Source organism: Battus philenor, unplaced genomic scaffold (assembly GCF_028537555.1).
Source record: "Battus philenor isolate CCGP_79_NKW_IND1 unplaced genomic scaffold, ilBatPhil1.0.hap1 SCAF_17, whole genome shotgun sequence".
NCBI classification, from domain to species: domain Eukaryota; kingdom Metazoa; phylum Arthropoda; class Insecta; order Lepidoptera; family Papilionidae; genus Battus; species Battus philenor.
The window spans coordinates 220,850-247,224 of record NW_027181679.1 but is presented as its reverse complement, the minus strand read 5'-3'; the positions used below and the strand labels follow the sequence as shown (position 1 = coordinate 247,224).

General features: G+C 36.2%; 3 protein-coding genes across 4 annotated transcripts; 2 read left to right on the top strand and 1 right to left on the bottom strand.

Moving 5' to 3' along the window:
• The first annotated feature begins 2,020 nt into the window (after positions 1-2,020).
• On the top strand, positions 2,021-16,129 carry PTPMT1 (protein tyrosine phosphatase, mitochondrial 1). Of its 2 annotated transcripts, none has more exons than XM_068762974.1 (6): positions 2,021-2,111; positions 2,205-2,351; positions 5,430-5,510; positions 13,689-13,792; positions 14,473-14,602; positions 15,632-16,129. In XM_068762974.1, exons 1-6 carry the CDS (start codon positions 2,109-2,111, stop codon positions 15,776-15,778), a joined length of 612 nt encoding a protein of 203 aa, XP_068619075.1. In that variant the 5' UTR covers positions 2,021-2,108; the 3' UTR covers positions 15,779-16,129. The 2 variants fall into 2 exon arrangements, with proteins under 2 accessions (XP_068619075.1, XP_068619076.1); XM_068762975.1 differs by having other exon boundaries at positions 2,054-2,134.
• A 1,990-nt stretch (positions 16,130-18,119) lies between these two features.
• Positions 18,120-22,392, bottom strand: SdhD (succinate dehydrogenase, subunit D). The gene is made up of 4 exons (XM_068763332.1): positions 22,249-22,392; positions 21,296-21,447; positions 20,665-20,849; positions 18,120-19,102 (listed from the first exon to the last, which is right to left on the bottom strand). The coding sequence occupies exons 1-4, from the start codon at positions 22,277-22,279 to the stop codon at positions 18,904-18,906; spliced, it is 567 nt and encodes a 188-aa protein (XP_068619433.1). The 5' UTR covers positions 22,280-22,392; the 3' UTR covers positions 18,120-18,903.
• Positions 22,393-22,666: 274 nt separating this feature from the next.
• Rpt5 (26S proteasome regulatory subunit Rpt5) lies at positions 22,667-26,090 on the top strand. The gene is made up of 5 exons (XM_068763330.1): positions 22,667-23,325; positions 24,237-24,432; positions 24,861-25,057; positions 25,249-25,379; positions 25,836-26,090. The coding sequence occupies exons 1-5, from the start codon at positions 22,771-22,773 to the stop codon at positions 26,041-26,043; spliced, it is 1,287 nt and encodes a 428-aa protein (XP_068619431.1). The 5' UTR covers positions 22,667-22,770; the 3' UTR covers positions 26,044-26,090.
• Positions 26,091-26,375: the final 285 nt, after the last annotated feature.

The following is a 26,375-nucleotide window of genomic DNA, read 5'->3' as shown; positions in this document are numbered from 1 at the left end:
TAATGGTAACGGCATCGATGTACGAGAGAATGGTTTAATGTAGTATAATTTAGTTGTTAATGAATCTAATTTATTTATTAAATATATGGCTGTTAAGTCTCCTTCTTTTTATGTCTTACTATGTACTAGTTGACAATCACGTTTGTACACTTCATTTTATATTAAGCAAAATGCTATAATAATATGTAACGTAAATGATGTAAACGAGGTTCAGACCTCGCGGACACGAAAACGCATATCCAAATCTAGGCCTTCTAGCGGGGAACAAACGCCCGGTTACTTCAAGGAATGACACCCAATCTTGCGAAATAATTACTTGAGCGAACTGAGTGAATGCTGTACATGCTAGTTCATGTGATAAAAATTCATGTAGTTAACTCAAAACCAATATTTCATACCAGAAGTTCCCAGACTATATTTCTCATAGACTACTTTTAAAATTAAGCTGAATCCCCACAGTTACATATCGACCATATTCTTAAAAGTCGGCCAAAAATAAAAATAAAATTCTTACTATGGAAATTTTAGTTGCCAGAGGCCTCTACCACGATTGGTTATTTAATCACTTAATTGTGCTATTAGTGGATGTTAAAAAATGAAGTAGTTCAATTACAAAAGTGATTCACCCAAGGGGACGCGGCTCATTGTTCTGTACATATAATATGCTCGTTTTAACTAGTTCTTAGAATAGCTCAAGTTCAATATCGAAAGAAAAAAAATTGTGAACTCCCGTTTACAAAGTGTGCACCCCTTTTTCTTCCCCTTTTTCATCTTTCACGCCACCGTAGACAGTTGAGTCACCCGTGAACTCTTGGGGTCCACTTGGACCACTTCAGAAACTAATGTGTAATATTTTATTGGCGCCTGATAGAAATTTATTCGCAAACATTTAGCTTTGTGTTTTTGTTTATTTATAATTGCAGGCTAAATAATAATATTTTATAAAAATTAAATAACTATTTTTTATATTAAAAACATTGTTAAGTTATATCATTAGCAGTGAAATGTTAGAAAAGTAAATTATTTACCTTAAACGCGCTATAATTCTAATAATTAAAGTTTTGTAAGGTGAACTACGAATATCCCGTAACCCTTATAGGCCGGAAGAAAGTAATCTTAATAGAAATGTTAGTTAGTCATTGCATTTTCAAAACCTTTTCTCTCTTTTGTCAGAGGACCTTCAAGAAATTGCGGATATTTCGAAAATAACATCATATTTTTCACTTTTATGATGCTCTTTTTGACATATACAAATCAATCCCTAATATCGAAATCATAGATTACGTAGATAATACTGCCATATTGTTTTACAATTCATGGTGGCTCTAGGTTCTTTCTATTGTTGAGTGCTTCACCTTTCTGATTGACTCTGAATACCTTCTTATACACTTAAAAAAAACCTAAATATCCTAAACAGAAAAAAACATCATCATGTTAAGTAAATTAATTAATCATACATCCTAATGGAACAGATCATATAACTTAAGCATTGTCTAGAATACAAGTTATGAAATATTTTGAGGTGCTATTAGATGAAAATCTGAGTTTGGTTTCCATACGTGTCTGTAGAGTTAAAGGTATTTTAATTTTCCTATTGTTGCTTGTATAGGTATTGATATTTTAAAATGCGTATATTTTGATTTATCTTGGAGTAACGCCGCCAAAAGATCAATGTTTCTAATTGAAAGAGCTTGACACTCATTTTCATTCATCATGTTTTAGTGGGAACATGATATGTTATGTTTACTAAATTTCTGTATATACTATAAGATATAATTTTACATGTAAGAAAAAAACAATCTTTTTCAATGTTAATAGTTTCATTTGTAACCTTAACAATCTGTTTCTGCCCAAATATTTTTGAATGTCGTTATCATGCTAAAGTTACAATAATAAATTGAAAGCCATAGAAAATTTAATTAAATCAATAAATTCTAAGAAAACTTATGAACTAAAAAACATAGACATCTTTTAATTCTAATTTCCGGACGCAATTACGCCTACTCGTTTGACTTTGACAGATACTGTCACAACAAACCGCAAAGCGTGTGAGGAATCCTCGTAGAAATTAATTCAATCCCCACCACGGACATCAGCCAGCTTTCACCATGGTAGCGTCACAGCTGCGATCGCGGTTATTATTCGTGTTATATCGTGTGCGCACGTCGTGCATGTACATCGTTAAATTAACTGCATGTTGACAGGGTTCCGCGATGTTCGCGCGAGTTACGTTCTACCCGACCCTCCTGTACAATGTGCTGATGGAGAAGGCGACCACCAGGCGCTGGTATGACAGAATCGACGACCACGTCATCCTGGGAGCTCTGCCTTTCCGGAACATGACCAAGAAGGTATGTTCTTAAGTCTATTTATTTAGGTTACCTGGTATTGCAAATCATTATAATTCATTTATGTTTATTAATAGATCTATATAAATAGTTCAAGCTACTTAATTTTTTTAAGGAAAGTATAATACAAATATTTAAAGAGTGTTAAACTATTTTTTTAATTTTTAGTTGTTATGAAATATTGTAATTTAAATGTAAAAGAATATTATCGAAATGTATTAAATTTTAGTAACTTAATACACATTGAGTATTTTGTAGAGAATTTTATAGGAATCACCTATATTTTGATTCACACTTAAAATAAGTTACCGCTAAAACAATGTTAAATAAAAATCTCAGAATTATCCTATAAAAACCGTGTAAACGAAATAACCTCCCAATATGTGCTCAATACAGTTATTTTTAACAAGATTTTCAACAGAACAGGTGTTGTTTAATTACCTGAATTTATTTCCTGATAATTTATGCATATGATCTTATAGATTTTACAAAGTAAATTTAATTTTCTTTTTAAAAAATGTTGCCTCTTTACAACTGCAGACAGCAGGTTAATAATAAAAAATATTGAAAAAAGTCTAACAATGACAAAATAATGGTTTAAAATACTGGTAATTTAATTGTAATGAAAACTTAATAGGACAGGTCCTTCATACAAAAGATTATGTTAGAATACAGAAAAGTAAATATTGATTGCAATTATGGTCATGACCAGTAAAGTGCAGCATGACCAAGTTGACTTAACCTTGATCTTTTCCACTTGATAAAACTTGATTTAATTTCCCATTATGTCAAGTACTGGCAAGTTACTATGTATCTTTCAAGTTGCTAGTGCCATTTAAATGTTGTTTGCAATTTGTAATCCAATATCACTCTATGATAGTATAAAAATTGATTTTAATATTTTGAACACTATGAAATGTCCCTTTGTGTATAACGAACCTAAGATCCACCAAAATCTAAAGATGGTGAAACAGTCAAAGTAATTATACATGACTAGCTGGGGAAGTGAATTACCCCCTGTGAGTGTAACAAAGTAAGATGATAGCCAAGATTGATCGAAGAAGATGTATTCACATATGTACAAACAATATTTCCAATTTCACAACTCTTAACACAACTGCAGCAACCATTTGTCGCTTATAGTATCCGAATTTAAATCGATATTTGAATTTGGACGCCCAAGAATGACATAACGTAAAAAAGAATGGTAATAATAGTGGCCAGCAATATGGAGCATGAGCGCTATAAAAGGATTAGAGCAAATTCTAAGTCTTACTAACAATGGCTAGCTAACCATCTAAACCAGTAGGCTGCCAAACTTCTTACATGGGCAATCAAGGCTGATTGCCTGAAAGGGGATAACCTAAGGCAACTTGAAAGAATGCTATATTCATGTTTTTGGTTATGTTAAAAAGGAGTGGCTTCGCTGGAAGTCGCCCCTATCCTGAAGTACGCCACACTTTTCATCCATGTATTATCTGGTGTATGATTGTAGATTAGTGCAAAAGAAAAAAAAATTCTGTGCAATGAATAAACATGTTCAACATTCACTCAAATGGCCTGCATTACATGAGCAATATTAAACAGCATTGCACATCTGGAACAAATATATGTTAAGTTCATTAAACTTCCTTAAGTATAAACTAATTTTACTTACAATTCTATTGTTGTTAGACTATACATATGAGTGAGAACACAAGTGCCCATGTACCAAATTAATTTAATAAATTATTAATAGACAGTAAAATTTTATCAATTGGAGACTTCTTTTTTAAAAGCTAAATTTAACACTGTATGTGTTGAACTTGTTAAGAACGGATTCCCCTTTAGTCGATTTTACAAGTCTGTGAGTCTAAGCTAGAACTTGGTGAGCAGCGATTCCCCCAGAGTCTAAATTAGATCTGACTCTATGATTATCCAATGTTCCTTGCACTGTTGCACCATCTTCCAGACAGCTTACTTGGCAAAGAGAAGTCTGAGAAATACATTAGCTTGCACATTATTCTGCAATAAGCCATCTGCTATGTTTATAACTAGATTCTGTTTAATTAAACATTTAAAACATTTATGAATACATAAAATGGTTAAACAAGATGCAGCAGCCTAATACTGGTTTAATTTGATGATCACTTCCGAATGTCATGAGATGAATGCTGGGAGAGCCCAATTTGACTGGAACTAAAATCAAATGGTGTTCTTTTATATGGTAATGGCATCATTCAACTTAAAGGACAGTTACAAATAGACCCTGTTTGGAAAAGAGTTTATTTCTGAAGAGGTTTGTTTCATGTTCACTTCTTCAATTATCCTTAACAATGTAGTAGAGAAGTTTATTGTCAAACTTTATTATTACATGTAAATCCTTTACTCTGTCATAGGATTTTTTAAAAGTCTGGTTTAAATAAATTTAATGTCACAAAGTTTTTGAAAAACATGGCTAATAAACAAGAGGCATACATTTAATTATTATGTACTAGTCTCTCTTATGAAATGTTTATTTAATGTTTTTGGTTATTCTACAACAAATTGACTTTAAATATCATATAGTCTAACAAGTCGTTTTAATTATTATCAATTGGTTAATACAAACAATTGTACATTACAAAAGATAAAAAAGGTAAAATTATATTAATAGAGTATAAATAAATAAACCATTTCCAAGAGTTTTAGTAGCATTACAAAATAGGACAAAGACTGTACAAAAATTGCTCCTATCATAAAAAAATTAATAATAATAAGCTTACATAACTAATTTTTTTTAATTTATCTTTTTAATAAATATAATACTACAAGTGTTAGCTACTGCAATTATATTAACAATGCAATTATATAGCTAGATATTTTATATATATAATAAATTGTTAGAGAAAATTTCTAATCGCCTTCATTGAAGTTTATGCGAGTGGCTCTCACCACCTAGGCAAAAAACAGAAAAGTCTTGCAGCAAGCTAACAGGACTCTTGAGTAATCCTTGCTGGATATCACAGTGTTGTTTGCAATGTGCAAAATCAAATGTTAGTTACAATACTCATATAGCATTAGTTGCCGTGCATTTTAATTTGATGAATGTCCTACTTTCAGCTGATCGAGGACGAGAACATAAAGGGCGTGGTCTCCATGAACGAGACCTACGAGCTGAAGATATTCTCCAACGATGCCGAGGTGAGTTGTGTTCAAACATTACAAACGATGGTCATACTGTTGATATGACCACCTAGCCCAATAACCTTTTAAAGGATCATAATGACGACTGCTTCCAACCGATCCTTTTGGAAGTCTTTGGGTGAGGTCCATGTCCACGTGTGGACGTCTTACAATTTATATCACGACGATATTGATTTACAAAGTAGCGCTGAAGGCTTTTAATCTAAACCTTACATTCACAAAGCTCGAGAACTCCCTCTGGAATCTTCGTGCTGACAATTTAAATTATTCTATCAGAAGGTCAATTAGACGGCATTTCGATCATTTTTATGGATTTCTTTCTTGATTGACATTTCAAACGTGGTCCCCAGCTCTAAGAATTTGACGGTACCAATTCGAAATATCAAAAAAGTCAAAACGTAAACAGAGATTTCTTGGTGATGTCCTGGCAATAGCCTATCGTCGTAACTAATTCGTTTAATTTAATTCGTATTAATTATTACCTGACTGTAAAGAGTACGAAATTTATTTTTTAGCAGAAAATGTAAATTAAAAATATAATAATAAGTGAATACGATTTTTCAAAATTACACAAATGAAAATTTCACCATCTTGCTTCGATCCAACACCAAGTCATTTCAGATCGTGCAGGTGAGTTCAGGATGCTTGTGCGGAATTTTAATGCGCACCAATAATGTTTCCCTTGAGTGCAATAGTTCTGTGTCCCTGAGCAATATACAGCTTTGAGCGTTGAAGATGCTTAGCCTGAAACTTTTTCTCATGTAAGAAAAGAACTAATATATAGCTACTTCTGCTACATCACGGAAGTAGCTATATATTAGTCCTTTTCTTACTTAGGATGGACTTCCGTAAAGTAACGCCTGAATCCATTAGATACTTTTTACCATCACGAGGTTCCTCAGCTACCCTCTTTTGTTTTCTTTTTCGGACCCAAGCCCACGCCCTGTGGTGCTAAGGAACCCCACAAGACGACCCTAATATGGACTGCCTCCAACCACCATCATCATTTCAACAGTAAGATGTCCACCGCTGATCATAATTCCCCAAAGACTTCCAATAGAACAGATTAAAAACGGCTTGCATCCAGGGTCTTGCGACCTTTGCATGTTCGTCTGTCCTTGCAGGTGTACTTTGCAGGTGTACGTCGTACGTAGCGTTTACCGGTCTGCAGACTCCAGAGCCTTAAAGCTCCAGCAGCTTATTATTGTTGTCCTTTCTTCCATCGGCCAACAAGACGCATGGATTCGCGGCATCCATACATGATTGAAATTCCTTCCCGCACTAAGCGTTTTGCTAATAATTCTACAGTGCGAACAGCGTACCGGCGTCATTGTTTCCCGACAATTATAATTATGAAGTCTTCAAGACAAGATTGAAGGTATTTCTTCTGAGCAAGCATGTACCATCGCTTGAGATCAGGCGAGACAATGGTCAAATGCTTTGCCTATAAAGGATAAAAAAAACTTGCCAATTCGTTGGGCTGCCTGCAATAACCAGCAAAACTAAATGTATGTTGTATGTACATACCTTCCGAGTTTAATGCTTACATTGTCATGAAAAAAAATTGTATTGCCACGTTTTTTACCTATTGTTCTGCAAAAATGTCATCACACGCGCTCTGATGTGTCGTGATCTCTGAACCAGATTTGTTTGTAATGCTAATGCTAGCTAAAGATAACTTTCGATGTCTCTTTCACGTGACATCACGAGTGTTTTGACAAATGTACCAACTTCTAAGAGTTCTTTCATCATCATACGATCTCCTCTTTGACCCCTTTTGATTCAATCTTTTACATACGAGGGTGGATTGAAAAGTACTCGGCCTAACACAGATCCATTCAATTCTAAAAATCAAATCTACCCACATTATTTAGTTCAGTTCATACTAGTTCATTGTGTGAAGTTAGAAACGTGTGCGATAATTAGTTGTGATTTTATAAATTTATTAACAAAGTAATCGGACATAATTTCCGCGAATGGTGCAAATCAAGCAGCGTGCCGTCATTAAGTACCTCCATAAGAAGGGGCTATCATCAAAAGCCATTCATGATGACATGGTCAGTACTTTAGGTGATTGTGCTCTGTCATATTCATCCGTCAAAAAATGGATAGCAGAATTTAAGCGTGGTAGAGAGAGTGTGAAAGATGAACCCCGCTCTGGAAGGCCTTCGACGTCAACTACTGACGAAAATATTAAAAAAGTACTTGATTTAATAATGGGAGACCGCAGATTAAAATTTAGAGAGATAGCCGAGATTATAGGCATCTCTTATGAACGAACTCAAAACATCATTGTTAACGAGTTGGGTTTCTACAAGGTGTCTGCGAGGTGGGTTCCGCGACTGCTTTCAGTTGAACAAAAAAGGACGCGATTGACTATTTCACGCGACTGTTTGGAGTTATTTGAAGCCGATGCAGATGATTTTTTGAATCGTTTTGTTTCTATGGACGAAACATGGGTTCATTACTGTACACCGGAAACAAAACAACAATCAAAACGGTGGAAAAGACCTGGTTCACCACCCCCTAAAAAGGCTAAGTCGATTTTGTCGGCAAATAAGGTGATGGCTTCAGTATTCTGGGACTCGAAAGGTGTGATTATGATTGATTATCTTGAAAGGGGTCAGACTAGAAACTCTGATTACTACTACACCTTACTACGTCGTTTACGAGAGGAAATAAAAGAAAAACGTCGAGGAATGCTCTGAAGAAAAGTCCTGTTTCATCAAGATAACGCCCGTGTTCACACGTCAGTACAGTCAATGGCTGAAATTCACAACTGTGGCTTTGAACTGTTACCGCATCCGCCGTATTCACTTGATCTGGCACCATCAGACTTCTTTCTGTTCCCTAACCTAAAAAAGCACTTGGGAGGTCAAAGATTTTCGACAAACGACGAGGTCAAAGCAGCTGTAGACGCATATTTTGACTCTAAGGAAGAATCATTTTTTTTCAACGGTCTAAATGTTTGGAAGGGGAGGTGGCAAAAGTGTATTGAACTTGATGGTGATTATGTAGAAAAATAAAAATATAACTGATTTAGTATGTGTTTATTTTCTTGGTTAGGCCGAGTACTTTTCAATCCACCCTCGTAACATCTTTATTAAACTCTGAATTGTATTCTTACATTTATTGGGTGAGACAATAAAGGAAGTTGCAAATTTATAGCTCGCACTGAATCTATATCACTTGCAAAAACAAGCGCTTGTTTGTAATACTTCGTTAACTTTAACGTAAACAACCACGTAACTGTTAACGTTATAGTTAAACAAGAAGCTGCGTTAATCTAAACTGACCGTAACTGTATCTAATGAAGACGCGACGCCTGCGACGGATCGCCGGGAGGCCGCGCAGGATTGCACCTTACTGTAATGCTCATTGAGTCGCGATTGTCTTTTAGGATTTCATTACCAATGAGTATTGATATATTTTATTATTTACTCCGCTGCTCTAGAAGGCAGCCTTCGCACGGCTCCGTTCTGTATGGCAATCACGGGAACTGACTAGGAGAGTTAAGCTTAAAAAATTCCGCTCCAATGTGAAAAACCGTGCTATATGGATGCGAGACGTGGAACGTCAACAAAGATATCTCGCGTTGGCTCCAAGTCTTCGTTAACAACTGTCTTCGACGTAATCTCGGCATATAAAGGCTTGAAAAAGTCAAACGTAGATCTCTGGAAACGCTGCGGTCTAATGCCGATCGACCAGCAGATAAAACGCCGCAAATGGAACTGGATAGGCTACACGCTCCGAAGGAACCCTGCTCACATATTGAGGCAAGCCGTAGAATGGAATCCTCAAGGAAAACGAAGACATGGCCGCCATAAGCAAATCGCTCAACACCGCTAGGGATGGCGACGTACTGTGGACTCCTTCTGCCCCATCTTGAGGACATAGGAATAAATGATGATGCTTTATAAGTGAAGACCTTAAACATTAATACGCTACTGAGGAGACTCTCTCGCCTACTTAATATTCAACGTTCCCAAACGCGAAACTAAACGACCCTGACGTCATTCCACGACACACGACTGTTTGAGCTGTTCCAATGTACCGTGGATCTGTGTAACATTATACAAGTCGACATCTATACTAGTTTCATTACACCAAAGCAGAAGACAATAAACCATACGCTCATAGACCTCCACTGCAAGGCATACGCCTCCCCCAACATCGCCGCGATGACCGGTCTTCCGCTGCCCGCATCCAACACGTAAACGCCACCACAAATTCCATCGTAAAGTAATAGTTATTAACTTAATTTAACTTTAATGATATTTACGGTAAATACTTGTCGTTATCAAATGTAACAAAGGCTGTTACACAGCGCAAGGTCGCGACTCTTGTTACGGTTTAATATTTCCTGTTATAAACCGAACAATGCTATGAGAAAGGACAAGCCAATGGCGAACAGCGTGATCTTAATCGACCTATAGAAATAACTATCGCACCGTTCAATTAAAGCTTACAGCTTATGTATTTTTGTTTTTCCCTCAAAATAAAAGATCACATCATAAAAAGATGTTAAATATATATAACGCTTTCTAGAGCAGTGTTCCACAACGTGAGGCCCATGCCCCACAGACGGGCAGTTTGATTATTAAGGGAGGCATTTCGAAAATAGACCCTTTCGCTTTAACACAAAAATTATGCGCTAAGGATGGGGAATTGCGAGATCGCAGGTCGCGGGTTCGATTCCAATCTTAGATAATTAACACTTTGTAAATTAATAATATGGGAGCCATGGCAAACTTACAAGAGGGGGGAGCATAAGGACTTTAGATAGGCTTAGGTGGGGGATGGCGCAGGAAATGTTGGAAAAGACTGGTCTAGTCTTAAACTGAGCAGTGGTAAGACTGACCCGAGATACAGTCTTCTTCTAAAATTAACTTTTTGCATCAATTATATGAAATTGCCACTGGTACGAAAAATGTTTCCAGTGAATGAGCAGCAGTGTCCTCTGCGTACCAAAATACCACGCTGCGATCGTCAACCCGTCTGACAAGCGTGGCGCTTATTGTACATCCCCCCATAGAACTTTGGGGAGGCCTATGCCTTGAAGAGCGTCTGCGAGCTGAAATGACGAAGGTCAACTAGCATAATGTATAGGGGTTTACTTGCTTTAATAATATTAATCGATGTCAAATAAGAACACGGTAAAATGTATATTAGTTGAAGATCAAAAATGCTCTACGATGTTTTATGTATTCTGTATGTCACTAAATTAATTTGTAAATACGACTTGACAAATGTAATTACAATTTGCACTACATTTGTCATGTGTAGGCAATAAAGTAAAGAGGTGTTATAGTTATATACTATTAAACTACAATTTCGTAGCAGCAGAAGGGAGCCTCTATCAACGCTTCCGCAGCGGAGGGGGACGTGCGGATGGTGAGGAGTTTTGGTATTATGATGAACTGATCTTCCTGTCCTTCGCTATTAGTGGGTGATCAACCTTCACGGCACCTTGTGATTCCGGGCGGAACCAGTCCCTGGTCTTTAAGTGGCGAGCAATAACTGTTACCCGCAATAGGTGGAGAGGCCAAGATGTTAGGTACGTTAAGTTCAAGCAGACCAGAGAAAACAAAGCTGCTTGCGCGACTATTGATGACGGGGCTGCAGATGTTAGAGAACATCCCGAGGCTTCGTCATATAGCGATGACGGAGAAATCTCGGGAGATCTTAATTGGTAATAGCTCTACATAGTCTATCCTTCTGTGGCGGCTATCTGAAGCCGTGAACCTTCCTTTGTTGTTGAAAGCCACTTCCCCCTCGTAAGACAAAAACTGCTGGTTGTCGTGAATCTTCCTTTGTTGTTGAAACATTGTCGCGCAATATATAATAAACTAAATGAACATACCGCAAGTAAGGAAATGTAAAAAATGGGATAATAACAAGTGTCACAAATTCGTTGGTGTTTATTGCGTCTCGTAATAATGGCGTGTCTAAACATGCCATTCGTTGCAGGATTGTTTCGTTGAGTTTTAGTTGCAATTTAAGATAAATATTTATAAACGGAGAAGATTGCAATTAATCCTATATAATGCTTTTAGATGCGGATGCCTAATTGAGAATATATTCAACAGAGATGACATTATACTAATTATTTTAATATACAGAGATGTGCAGACAACCATTTTTTGCTGTCTTTTTTTTGAAATTTGCATTGAATTTTTTGAGTGAGTCATTACAAAGACTTCTTATAAGTAATCGACGTACGTCTGCGAAAAGTTTTTGTAAAGGTTCTATGCGCTCAAGAATCCGGAGCGAGCTGATACCTTCTCATTTGCCAATGTACACTGAACTTATTACGGCTACCACTGGTGAAGTTCATGGTAATAAACTTTACGCTTTGCAAATATACGGTTACGTGAGAATAAGAAGTTATTTCAAATAGATATTGAGTCTTCGTTCAAATAAACTCATTCTTAAAATACTTATACACGAACAGAAGTAGCCGGGGAATACTTTTTTTGGACCGAACTCATACGGCTGCTCAAATGTCATTCGCTGATTCCGCGGGTTTGAAGTAGCAGAGCGCGGAGTGCGTAAAGTAGCGAAGTTCGGTTTCCAGGGAAACCTCGGCTATGTACTATTATTTTCCAGGAGGCCGCCAAGCTCTTAAATTACTTCAGTGAACGCTCCCCGGGGTGGCTAAGCTATAGGACTCCTATAAGGGGACCTCGGCTTGCGCTGTCATCTGTCTATAATACCCGATCAGCGTTGCGACACACGAGCGTGCGGTAGGGTCGAACTTCGTCCTGGCCGGTTGCTATTGCCTGGCCAACATCACTACTACCAGTTCGGAAATCGTTAGCGCTGGGAGAAAAAGTGACAGAAGAAACTCCAGCAATGCTTCTATCTAGTATGACCAGGGTTTGCGGTTTCTTGTGATATAACCCAAACTAGTTTTATAGAATTTAAGTAATAAAAATGTGATATAGAATAACAATGTTATTATGAAAATATAAAAAGAAAAGAGGAATTAATGAAAGGTGATACAGAGCAAAAGGGAAAGACAGCAGAATTGTGGCATGGAAGAATAGACCGAAAGACAATGTGAAGTATGAAAGAAGAGAAAGTAAATAATAAAAAATTATGTAAATAATTAAATTTGCCTGTAAAGTCCCTGTCCTTCAAAAGATAGGGGGTACGAGAGGCCCCCAATAGCGGGGGCCATAAAAAAAACCCAAACTAGTTTCCGTCGAAACCGGTTGTCGATTGGCAACTGGGAATGGCATCTGCGCAAATATTTATTACCATTTTTTGGTACATGGTGCGTGTATCAAGAATTTAAATAATAAACAGAACGACAGTCATGGTATCGACAATCAATGAACATTCAATCAAGCCCAATTCGGAGCGAGCATGCGATTTAAAATTCTAACAAGAATTCAGTCATACGTCGTTACGTAAGAAATATTGTTGTCAAATGCGGCCACTGTACAATTATATTGGAAGGTTCTTACGTTAATGTTTGAAAGAATATGCTACCGCCAGTGTAAGAAGTTGACAATAAATATTTATAATTACATTACAAATATATTACATCCAATACATTATTTTTAAGATCTTTGGAAATTCCCAGGCACTTTTTTAAAAATTTATGAACACCAATTTACTAAATATAACAGATTAGCAATCTATTAGAAGGTAAAGTTTATAGTAACGTTAAAAATATATGAGTACGGTGGTAATGTGTACGTTTTCATCGACATATTCCAGCGGATTGGCAATTTAACCCTTAATAGCCTAGAGTTTCAATTTTGATACAAATCTTTTAAACCGAATGTTCACATCACTATTAGTTTTTTTTATAGGTTGGCTGTACGTATTTTACTGTTGTATAATATTCTTTTCAACGAAATTAAAAAAATATATATTTTTCCCTTCATCTAGACCCTCAAGCAAACAAAGTAATATAAAAAAATCACTTTTGTAAATCAGGCTACTAAGGGTTAAAATCAAATTTTGTTAAAGTCGATGGAAGATGCTGGGTGCAGGCCACTTCTACAGGCCCTATAAGAAATCCATGGGAAGTGACTAGGCCCAGCATTGGACATAGTCCTAACTTGAGGATATACACATCGACTTATAAGGTTTTATTCAATACAGCCTATGCGTCAACGAAGTTAGCAAACGTTAGTTTATCCTCGTGCGATGTTGTTGCAGAAATGGCAGGAGCACGGCGTGGAGTTCCTGCAGCTCGCCACCACCGACATCTTCGAGACTCCGGATCAGGACAAGCTGTATGAGGGCGTCAAGTTCATTAACAGGTAGGTACCAGACAAGGTCTTATCTGTGACAGAGGCAGCTGCCGCTGAAGTCAGGAGACCTCGCCTCGTATTATTTGTTAATAAAAAAATAAAGATAAAACTCATTTATTCATCATTCGAACTTTTAATAGAACTCTTATTGGTCGTCGACTTTCTTTAATCGAATTTGTTTTTAAATCCACTTCTCAAAGTGTTATAATTGAAGAGAAGAAGCAGGAAGAAACTTCACAACAACACATCTTATAATAAAGTTTAACTATACAGATTTATGCACATACTTTGTCAGATATAGCCTAAATTAAATAAAAAATGTAAACTGCGCTGCACTCTCTTTGGAATTTATTTATTTATTAGCTTTTGTTTTTATTTATTTACTGCCTTCTGTTAATAGTTATTGTCCTGACAAACAAAACCTATTTCAGGGTTATTATTTATTTTTTCCATAACAACCATTTTCGTCCTTTTCAAAAATGTGATGATTTGGTTGAGCCGTTTTTTAAACTAACACCATCAATTGATTTTTTAAATGAGTTTCTTATATCTCATACAGAAATCATATTTCTATTGGATTTATAGAAACTAGCCTTTTTGATTTTAATATACTTTGCTGATACACCCGAGATGGCATGCACAAATGAAATGCATTGGTTTAATTACAGGGAAAGTTTGCTTGATTGCAGGTTCCTCCCGATCGGCGCGAAGCTGGACAATGTGGCCGACAGTGGGCACGTGGGCAACGGCACCGTGTACGTGCACTGCAAGGCCGGGCGCACGCGCAGCGCCACGCTCGTCGGCTGCTACCTCATGATGGTGACAATTTACCTGCTATTATCACTCTGCTATAAAACTTAATTAGTTCCACTATTTAAAAAAAAAATAAGCGAAGGAATATTAGAGATTAGGCAGCCTCACCTGATGATGAAATTGGGTCTGTGGTTCCTTAATCGAACGCCTCATAAGAAGACTGGACGTCGAGGGTTGGCTGTCAATCGTAACATGTTCAGCATTTCAATTCGAGGGTACTCGACAGTCTTGAAAAACAGTTCTATCTTTTACTGTTATCGGGTTAGATCACGATCATTCACAAGTTTTAAAGTCACAATTAGCTATACCGTAAATAACTACCTCCTTTAATTAATATAATAAGGAAAAAATCAAATTAAAATATTTTTCATTGTGAAAGTAAAAAAACATAGTTATTTATTTGCAGTAATTAAGTTATTTTTATATAATGCTTTTATTTGTGTAGAATAATTAAAAGTAATTATTAGGTAAAACATAAAGCAATGAGAAACAATAAAAATTACACGTGCACAACATCACAAATTAAATCAATTAGTCTCCCGGGTTATGAAAGAATGTAATATTATAAGCTCAATTAATAATTAATTTATAATAATAATTAAATAAAACTAATTAGCAATTGCAAAAATATATACAAACTTATTTTGTAATTAAATATATAATTTGGTAGCTTTTAAATGCGTAATTACTACACTGCAATTGCAAGACCGTTCATGTTTGTACTGACTGCGCTTATACTAGTAAAGTTTCTGCGCTAAGAAGATGTATACCTTCATACATGAACAGATAGAGAGAGCCGACATATTTTCCACCGGCTGAATCATAATATGCCCCATAGAAATCTAGCTCTGTAGTCGTGCTATACCACACTCTTGCACATATAACTTGCTTTTACTGTCTTGTCATTTTTACTGTAACATAAATAAATCATTATTGTCCTCCTGGAGCAAGTCAACGTGCTTAATTAGTAAAGCATATATATTTAGGTCTAGTATAGGCACAGAAATATATATAACAGAGAAGTTCACTCTACAGAAAAATGGCTGGTCGCCCGAGGAGGCGGTCGAGTACATGAGGGCGAAGCGGCCACACATCCTGCTGCACACGAAGCAGTGGCAGGCTCTCGACATATTCCATCGGCGGCACCGGCCGCAGTCCGATCATTTAAACGTATCAACATAATAATTACGTTAATTCAAATAATTTGGTGGTATTTTCCATCAGTGACAAAATGGCGCCAAATGACGTTTGACTTACCACATTCGGATATGCTCAGTTGCATTAATAGTTTTAATTAAAAAAAACTGTTTAATTGTAAATCGATAGAGAAATTTGTAACTGTGCATCAATTTTATGTGGAGGTAAAGAAATAAAATTTCTTTCAAATGTTATCGATGTAAAAATATTTTTATGTACTTAATGATAAGTATTTATAAAAGAAAATATTTTTATTAGTTCAGTACGGGCGTTGTTATATTTATTTTTATATAGCTAAGTACGAAATCGTTGTGGAAATCCATGTTTATCAAAAAATTATTACAGTGCGGGGGGTTTGCACTCACTCATTATTTCTACTAAGCAAAAAGACACAAGCCTATTGTCATTTATTTAAACTTTAATTCTTCGTTGTGTTTTTAACGCAGTTACCTATAAACGTGGAATTCATTAAAAGCTAAATCATGCAGCGTATGGATCCTGTGTGTATATCGATGACTTGTCCTCCTCCGCGAGGACTAATATGTTAAACATTTGGATAAAAGTTATGTTAATCGTTTTATAGAATGTAATAAATAATTTAGAGTTTATTTTATGAATATTTTTTTTATATTTCCTTATCGGTAAGAAACAAAATCTTTGATGGCTTATTTCCAATTAGTTTTAATTTTGACAGCTTGCATAATCTGTGGTTTACAGATATGACGTCAAATGTATATGTCAATAAGGTCACGCCTCCCGGGTTTTTGAACACCGAAGTTATAGGCGACCGCCATTTTTGTTTATATACCAATTGGCTTTGAAAGAGATGGTTCCTCGTTCTTTATTCCCATCGATCATTCACATTTTAAATTAAAAACTTATTCAAAATACTTGATTTCGAGAAGTTGAATTTTTTTGCAGCCTAATTTATTAAAAAGACATACTCCGACAAGCGACGCCCAAATATTAGTCTTATTGACAGATGTAATACTTTGAGCAACAGATGAAGTGCAGTTGCGACTGAGGGAATTTTCTACATTTTTTCCGCAAGTGTATAAATAACCATCTAAGTGAAAAATACAAGCATTTCATCTATAACTGCTTTCCATATTTGCGTTTCATATAGGATAGAGGGCTATGCTCGGAGTTTCGCTGCGAAATCCAATCCTGAAATGAGATCCGCAAAAGAATCAAGATTACCGACGTAGCTCGAAGAATTGCTCGTATGAAGTGACAGTGGGCGGGGCAAATTGGCCGTTGGGGCTGAAAAGTTGTCAAATGGCGACTATGAGCCGGTAGACGCGGTGCGAGTAGATCCCCAACTTGATTGACTGATGACATAGTTGAGGTCGCGGCAAGTCGCCTGGGTGCCGGCAGCGCAGGAGCGGTCATCGAGGCGATCTTAGGAAGGCCTGTGCCTTGCAGTGCGCGTCCATCGGCTGAAAAGGATAAACGCTAACCTATCGCAGAACACAAGAAACTCTGAACACGTTATTGAGAGGTTAAAATGAACGATGGAAAGTGTTGGCGGGGTAGCCATTAACATTTATCGACGTCGTATTTTCAATATCTACGTTTGGTATGCTTGAAATTATAATCTATGAAATGACAACAGCTGTTCAACTATAAATACGTTTATTATTCTACCTTTTCATAGTTCCAGCTTGAACAATTTTTTTGTATAAAAATATAAAAAAATAGTTCAGACTGTAACTGTTGGACATTTTCTATTTGTAAATACATTTAAATAATGACTTAAGTTTTAATGTTGTGTTCAGTTGAAACGGTGTTAAAAACTTTTGAAGTATACTGGATTGAAATCGTCGTACAGTTATTAAATTTATAAAATTGTAATTTAGGTTAATGATCCAAGGACTATAGTTTCCAATATTTTAAAGCGTGGTGTACATTGTTATTTTAAATAGAAAATGGCCGATGTCGACTTGGCTACGTGCAAGCGCCGTCCAAAGAAGGAAAATATATGCATCTGTGGTACAGGGCAAATTTTTGAAGCTTCGAAATTAGAACAAAGTTTTCCACAGAACAAAAAAAAACAATATCGATTTTTTTCCATTTTTACAAAATCAATAAATGTATTCGCAAAACAATTCGTCGGAATAGGTCACATTAACAAACTTATTCGCAACATTTAATTTAACTAAAAACAAACGCGATTGGCGAGACATTGTTCGCGGCAAACTGAATGCATAAACGTTTCTCAACGCGCGAAAATATCTGATCCAACAAATTACTTACCAAATTTTTGATTTAAAAGAAAAGTCGCAAATTTCATTTTTAATAAAAAAAAAAAGAATTTGTTAAGTACTTTACAATACTTCTCGAAATGAGCGTCGTTTTACAAATTATCAAGACAGTAGACTTCCTTAGTTTTTAAAACGTGTGTAATAAATAAACAATTAAAAAAATAACCTTAGATGCTGGTCACAACTCAAAATTAATTTTACAACTAAATTTTATTTCCGATTGGAACTTTTATCATAAAAACGATAACAAACAGAGTATTTTGTATAAAAAACGGTAACAATTGTAAAAACGATCTTGGATCTATTCACAACTTAGTAATTTAAAAACCAATTAAAGCCCCTCGCCCGCGGCGACTTTTTGTGGATGCTGTCGCGCGCCCTCACCGTTCAGCCGCGATACGAACGCGATACTGTCGCGATACACAGTTCCTCCACGCACACACCACCCTCCCTGCTCTCTCTCCACGTCGCGATGCAGTAGCGCGTTGGCATCTCTTCTGTGTCGCGATGCAAAGGAGACCAGACGCGTTCTTGGCAATGCTGCCGCATGTTCACTAAACACGAGCATCGCTACAAAAGTCGCCACGGGCCCGCGGCACAAGATGTTCAAAACATCTGTTTTTGTTTAAAACAAGGTGTAAGGACGCAATCAAAGCAAAAGAACATTTGTCGACGATTGGCAAAAAGCCTAGATTCCGCGGCGGCTAGAAGCCAAATAGCGCCACAGATTAGGTAGAAAATAAAGAAATTGCTAAGTACGAGGTCAATAGAGATTAACAACAACGAATAACATTAAAGCCAATGTGTGTTGGTAGGCTGCCAGCATCTAAGTCGTCCTGCGGGTGTTCAGGCGGGCTGTCCCTGCGAGCGCACCGCCCACAGCCGCCGCACCGAGTTGGCGATGCCGATGTCGTGACTTATGATGTAGAACAGGCCCCCCAGAGTCGCTATGGAAAGTAGGTATACCAGGCCGATGGCAATTTTGGGAATGACGGGGCCGAATATACTCGCGCGGACGTAATCAACAGCTATCGCTTCCAGGCCCCTGCCGAGAAACACTACAGGTTAATAACGAAAAACGGGACACGAGGTCATTCCACTGTACTTAAAAATCTACCGACGGTCAAACAAGTTTCGCCCGCGTGTGTTGAACATGTCTTACAGACGCCAGCAAAACCTGTGACCACATGTTTCTGTATCAACTACACATGATGAATGTTTAATATAGGATAAGGAGCAGAGGCTATGGAGGTCACCCTGTACGCAGCAGTTGAATAAAATGTTATTAATCATCGTCTTCACTACACCTAATGCTCTGAAGTTAATTTATTACCACATTATAAAGCAATTTATATTAAATTACACCAACAATTTATTATGAATTACTTTCAGAATTTATCAATACTTATAGATATTTAATTTTTTGGAAATTACATTTTAAAAGGCTTTTGCAATACAAAATTCCGTACAGCGCCGAATTCGCGCTCGGCTTGGTGAGCCACCACAACCTTTACGGCCTATACTCTACACAACAAGGAATGAAAAAAACTACATGAAGAAAAACACTTGTACAGTAATAGTGAAGTATAAGTTACAAGGCAATTGGCCACAGTAACCTTATGTCTCTTAGGGGGTTTCGGCTTCTTCATGTTACGCCAGATCCTCCAAAAAGCGCGGCATAGCCCGATGTCGTTGAGGTTCAGGTAGAACAGCCCGCCCAATATCAGCACGGTCAGGAAGTACACCACGCCCATCGCTATCTTGGGGATTTGTGGTCCGAACAGGAGGACCCTTACGTATTCTACCACCAGGGCCTCCATGCCCCTGATAAGGAATTAGGAAAGGATGGAAAAAGGTTGGGATTATAGACACCAGTGTGAGCAATGAACTATTTTTTAAGTCCAACAAAGATTCTGATAGGTTATGGTTCGTATACACTAAACAGGTGTTATTTTGGGTGGGTAAACTCCAACTAACTTCAACTATGCTGCACTGAACTATGAATCTATGGTGTGAAGGGTCCTGTCTTATAACGCTAGGCTTCAAAAGACCTGAACCAGGGGACTGAGACGCAAGAACTCCTGCCATCATGAACGATCTCTCACTGCCAGTCTTTGTTAAGTTAATGATGTAGTAAAAAAAGTCATGAATAACAGTAATAATCATTTGCACAAAAACTAGTGTTGCTGAAGGAAAGAGAGAGAACATCAGAGCTATGGCCAGAAATCTGGTAGTAGTTGGAAGTTGTACCACTCCCTCCAACAAACTCTATAAAAATTTCTTGGCAAACTTAGAGTTATCCAAGACATTTTTCCAAGTTACAGTGGTGCTCAAATAATTTTGTTAGTACTATAATGCAAGCACTGCTTAAACTCTACCCTAGGATTGTTAAGGCCCTGGACCGAAACTAGTAAAACTAAGGTAGTATGCAAAAGCATTCCCAGAGTTTTGACCAATGATCATGGTGCTGTACTGGGAAGAAGTCTGGCATCAATTAACTTCAGGATTTCAACATGAGATGTAAAGAGGTAGTTTCATATGAAGGTTAAATCAACACCACCAGGTGGAACTGATAAGCGCAAATCTGTATTAATCAAAGATACTTACCAAAAACTGTGGGCTGTGATAAGAATGGCGAGAAGTGAGTCAAATATTCTGTTAGGAACAAGTAACCCCAATGGGATGAGAGGGACCATCAGTGCGCTGGTAGCCTTCTCGATAATCCACAACTTTGCATGGTCATGGGGCTTCTCATCAGACATGCGCACTGCAGACGTGCGGAATGACCGAACCTGTACAAACAAACCATGTAACTCTTCAACGTTTGTTGTCAGCAAATATTGTAGGTTTTAAATAAACACAAGTCATGTTAAAGTTATTAATCTTGGAAAAATATCAGCTCTGTCAGGGATCTTTACTAGTCAATCTTTAACAAACATCTTTTACTTTGGGTGTAATGGACAGTCTTCCGTGACATGCCTGAAAGAGGATGAGACTGTTGCTCACAAACTACTCCTTTGTACAGGAGTAGCATTTTTCTCGGGGCAAGCTAGGTTCACCACAGGGATTCACCATAATAATTAGTGACATCAAAGATCTGCAGGGATTTCTCTGGGACTTGCAATTGACTAGACTAAAGACAACCCCCATGCAAAATTATTGCCGTAGCTCCTGCTTATAGAAATCACCCCATTGAGACAAGACCAAACATTTCTAAAACATTATTAAAATTTCTTACCGAATTGGCAATAGGCATCTTCTGAGATTCTAAGGAGATATTTTTCAATGGCAACACACTGGGAAGTGCTCGGACTGTTAATGGAGCATTGTTTGCAGCAGTGAATGTTGCCAAGCGCATTATCTGTTTTGTGAATGCTTGGTTTGTGCATGCTAAAAATACAAATTTATAATAAGTTAGTTTAAATTTTCTCCATAGCCTTCATTAAAAAAAAAAACAGGAATGAAGATAATATTGTAAAGACAATACAAACAGGACCTCTCTTGTAATTGTATATATAAATTTTAGACAATATTACCATTAGCTTCCTAACATAAACTAACCACAATACATACAGCAGTGGCAATATCAATTGCTATCCAACCAAGATAGTACACCATCAATTCTTTATACAAGTTTATGATAAAATAAGATGAAAAGGACATATAAGTAATTACTTCAGTCAAACTTGTTACTCCAAATAATTTGCATTAACCCAATTTTTCTTATAAACAAGATTGGATTACCAACAGCAAGTTGAAAAACACTGCAACTTTATTGCAACTAGTAGAAAATACCTCTCATCAAAAATACTGTTTACAAAACTCATTTGAACTTTTTGATTAGGAAGTTTCAATTTTTTTAAACAGTCAATAAGTTAGCTAGTTTTTTTATTGTTTATTCTTGATAAGTTTATAAATAATAATAGAAACATACACTTGAAAAAAATATACATAATATGTTTTTTATTCCTACAATAACCTTAAAATGTAAACAACTATCTAAAAGATCTACAATGGAATCAATCTAAACAAAAACAACAGTTTAAAGCGGTTTCAACAAGTCACCGAATTTATAATTTTTTACATATATTTAAAGCTATCAAAATCAAAGCGACAGTCAAATAATTTCTACAAAACAACTATTATGTAATGTAAGTTATAAGTTTTAAATGTTTATATTAGACTCGTTACCTGGATTACGTAGGAACAAGGACAGAGCCATTGTTATATTTAACTATTTACGCAAAAGGAAATATAAATTGTTACAAGAAAATATTTCAAAATACGTGAAAATATTGGCACGAATCTGCCAAATGGAATTGGAAACAGTGGAAGCTCGACGTCAAATGTCAGAATCAAAAAATATGTCCGATCCGTCAAAATAAAGGCGGGTTGAGACTGATTTTTTATATTGCAAAACTAAAGAAAATATTTAACTAAGTAACAAGATATTTTTCTTATTTAATGCGATCTTGATGTCTACGTCACAAATTATGCCGAGTATGAAGCAAATTAAATATCGGTTTTCGTAACTTTTAGTATTAAAATTATCTTTTAACTCTGAACAAAAATAAATTTAGATGATAGAAACACCAGACTTGAATGACAATTCATTTCGTATGAGATTCAAGATTATTGTTCCAAAGCCTAGCCTCAACACAAAGTTAAATACGATCTGAATAAAAACTAAGTGCTTTAGTTATAAAACTAGCGATGGCCACAACACTCGAAGATAAATCGATCTGGGAGGACGGAGAGGAAGCTCTCAGCGATGAAGTGCTTCGTATGCCAACAGACGAAATAATAAGCCGAACTAGGCTTTTGGACAATGAAATAAAGATTATGAAAAGTGAAGTGATGAGAATTACACACGAATTGCAAGCTCAAAACGATAAAATTAAAGAAAATACGGAAAAGATTAAAGTTAACAAAACCCTTCCTTATTTAGTTTCAAATGTGATAGAACTACTCGATGTGGACCCGCAGGAAGAGGAGGAAGACGGCGCCGTCGTCGACTTAGACTCGCAGAGGAAAGGTAAATGCGCGGTCATCAAAACGTCTACACGACAAACGTATTTCTTACCTGTCATCGGCTTGGTTGACGCCGAGAAACTGAAGCCAGGAGACTTGGTTGGCGTGAACAAGGACTCCTATTTGATTTTGGAGACACTGCCTGCTGAGTACGACGCCAGAGTTAAAGCTATGGAGGTAGACGAGAGGCCAACAGAACAGTATTCAGATATAGGTGGTCTTGACAAACAAATCCAGGTCAGTTACAATACAAATGTATATTATTATCGATCTCTGTCTGTTGTAAAAAAAAACATAAAATGCAAGTGTCTAATTAATTTATATATAAAGAATGAAATAACCATGACATTGTGAAGAACTATAGATAGTTATTTGTATTCCAAATTATCATCTTGGTTAACTGGGATCCAGTTATAGAGTTTTATACTTGTATTATTATTATGTTAGATTACCAATAGAAAGTAAAGTAAATTTAGATGTTGTTTGAAAAACTTAAGGGTTAGACATGTTTTCCAAATGAATGGTGGCTTTAAAATAATCTGGGTTGTGCTGTATATAGGTATGGCCAAACAATGTACAATCAAATTCTTTTCATATAAAATATGGGGAAATCAATTTTTCCATTAATTAATTTTTGTAAATTAAATTATCAACTATATTTATTTAATTTACAAGTGACAGCAAGTAAAATTTTGGACAAAATTTCATGATGAACTAAATTCTTGTGGGGTGTTACGAAACTTGTGTACTGATATTGGAGTGTATCAATGTTTATTAAGTAACACAAATACTTCAAACATTGTTGACAAAGATATTTGAAAACTTATGTAAGTTTTCTTCAATTTGTAACTCTGAACTGCTTTTAATGTGTAAATTAATTACATGCTATTATTTTTTATGAACTTGTAATGTATGAGTCATTGTAAGATGGTGGTTTTATGTTATTTTTGTGGTAAATCTATAGTCTTTTGTGAAGATATGCTCTATTATTTTATTTAAGCAGATATAAGGACATAAGGACTTAGATATAATTACTATAATAATTACAGTACTTACAGTGCACTAGTAAATTATATGTTTATTGAAAGGTGATTTATGTTAACTAATGATCCATAGATTATTTGACACTCTTCATGTTATTTCTGCAGGAATTGATTGAAGCTGTTGTTTTACCTATGACACACAAAGAGAAATTTGTCAACTTGGGCATCCACCCACCGAAGGGAGTTCTTTTATATGGCCCTCCTGGGACAGGCAAGACTCTGTTGGCTCGTGCCTGTGCTGCTCAAACAAAGTCTACTTTCCTCAAGCTGGCTGGTCCACAACTAGTGCAAATGTTTATTGGTAAGTTTTGCACAAATCTGTCCTTCTGAAAGCTATACAATGCCTGTAAAACATATCTAAAACTCACCTTGCATTGCATTATGTTTCTTCATACACTCATGTTCATATGTTGAAGCCTTACCCATGCCACATTTGTCGGCTTGTAATTGCCACTTGATAACCTTTCAGCCTCAACAGACGTCAGTTGTATGACTGATGTACCCCACCTATTGCTACTACATTTGATTATTCTTCAGCCTATGTCAATTCCTCCTCATTTCGGAATTGATTGTCCAGCAAAGCTCTGAGCATACATGACTGAGTGGAAATGTATAGTGAAGGTATTTCACTTGGGGTTTAAATATAAATGACAACCATTATTTATTTGTGCCACTCCATCATTCATTCAAGTTTAAATATTAAAATCATCTTGGTATCTTAAATTGCAGGTGATGGAGCAAAATTGGTTCGGGATGCTTTTGCCCTTGCTAAAGAAAAGGCACCAGCCATTATCTTCATTGATGAATTGGATGCCATTGGAACCAAGCGATTTGACTCTGAGAAGGCTGGAGACCGTGAAGTACAGCGTACCATGTTGGAACTCCTCAACCAACTTGATGGGTTCAGTTCCACCGCCGATATTAAAGTAAGATTATAGACTAAACTATATTAGAAGCTGTTAACAAACTATAAATAACTTTTTTGATTGATATATATGTAATGAGATAGCTAAATATTTTTTAGTCTGAAAGAAATTTTGTTAATACAATCCAAATAAAATGGTATAATAGACTTAAAAATGATTATGCAGTTACATATACTCTCTTTTTTATCTAGGTAATAGCAGCAACAAACAGAGTAGACATCTTGGATCCTGCCCTGCTCAGATCTGGTCGACTGGACAGAAAAATTGAGTTCCCACATCCCAACGAAGAGGCCAGAGCAAGAATTATGCAAATACATTCACGGTTAGTATTAACTATTAATATTTTTTTGGTCTTGTTGTTATGTTACAAATTAAAATATGCCCTTGAACACCATCTTAATTGTAATGATCAGTTTAGTTCAGTTTATTATACATGTTATGTATGTTGAAAAAAAATGCAGCAGTGTAGTGTTATTAAACTTTCCATTTGGCATGTCAACATTAAATTCTATTAATATTATGTATGAGAGAAATGCATCAAACTAATGTAAATTGGGTTTAACATGTATACAACTGCAATCTCGTTAACTTGTGTAAAACATAGTTTCTTCCTGCAACATTCACAATTACCTTTGTGCGGCAACAAGTAATAAAAAAAACAATCTTTGGTCAATTAAGCAGCTTTCATGTAAGAAAATTTTGATTACATGTTAATAAAATTGTAAACAGATTGATGATATATTTATTATACTTGATAATCAATGTCTGAATATCACAGCAAGATGAATGTGAGTCCGGATGTGAACTTCGAGGAGCTGTCGCGGTCCACGGATGACTTCAACGGCGCGCAGTGCAAGGCAGTGTGCGTGGAGGCCGGCATGATCGCGCTGCGACGCTCCGCTGCCGCCGTCACGCATGAAGACTTCATGGATGCCATCCTCGAGGTGCAAGCCAAGAAGAAGGCCAATCTCAGCTACTATGCCTGAACACAATCTTTGTATTAAGTTTCTAAATTAAAATTATCTACTGGTAACTTCGCCTTTTTTTGCGTCATCATCCATTTCACTACAAGTGTTCCTTTTACAAAAAAATACTGAACCTCGAGTTTTTCTGACTGAAGAAGAAACATTAAGATTAAATTAAAAAATTATGTTTTATTTAAACAATAAAAAATCTGGATAGCAAATTTGAAATTTATGTAGTCATTTGTTTACTGTTATTATTTACCCATTATATGGATAAAATCTTCTAAGAAGAATAAGCAACACTAAATTTGTAAATGTCATATTTATGTAATTTGGGTTCTAGAATATACTGG

Bases quoted from the DNA above. Each gene is read 5' to 3' on its own strand.
- PTPMT1 (XM_068762974.1), top strand. The intron at 13,793-14,472 runs GTAGGTACCAGA...GCTTGATTGCAG, and splicing joins GGCGTCAAGTTCATTAACAG to GTTCCTCCCGATCGGCGCGA. The intron at 14,603-15,631 runs GTGACAATTTAC...TTCACTCTACAG, and splicing joins TCGGCTGCTACCTCATGATG to AAAAATGGCTGGTCGCCCGA.
- SdhD (XM_068763332.1), bottom strand. From the start codon at position 22,279: ATGGCTCTGTCCTTGTTCCTACGTAATCCAG. The intron at 21,448-22,248 runs GTAACGAGTCTA...TTGTATTTTTAG, and splicing joins CTTGTTCCTACGTAATCCAG to CATGCACAAACCAAGCATTC. The intron at 19,103-20,664 runs GTAAGTATCTTT...GTTTCTCGGCAG, and splicing joins ATCACAGCCCACAGTTTTTG to GGGCCTGGAAGCGATAGCTG.
- Rpt5 (XM_068763330.1), top strand. From the start codon at position 22,771: ATGGCCACAACACTCGAAGATAAATCGATCTGGGAGGACGGAGAGGAA. The intron at 23,326-24,236 runs GTCAGTTACAAT...TTATTTCTGCAG, and splicing joins GTCTTGACAAACAAATCCAG to GAATTGATTGAAGCTGTTGT. The intron at 25,058-25,248 runs GTAAGATTATAG...TTTTTTATCTAG, and splicing joins GTTCCACCGCCGATATTAAA to GTAATAGCAGCAACAAACAG.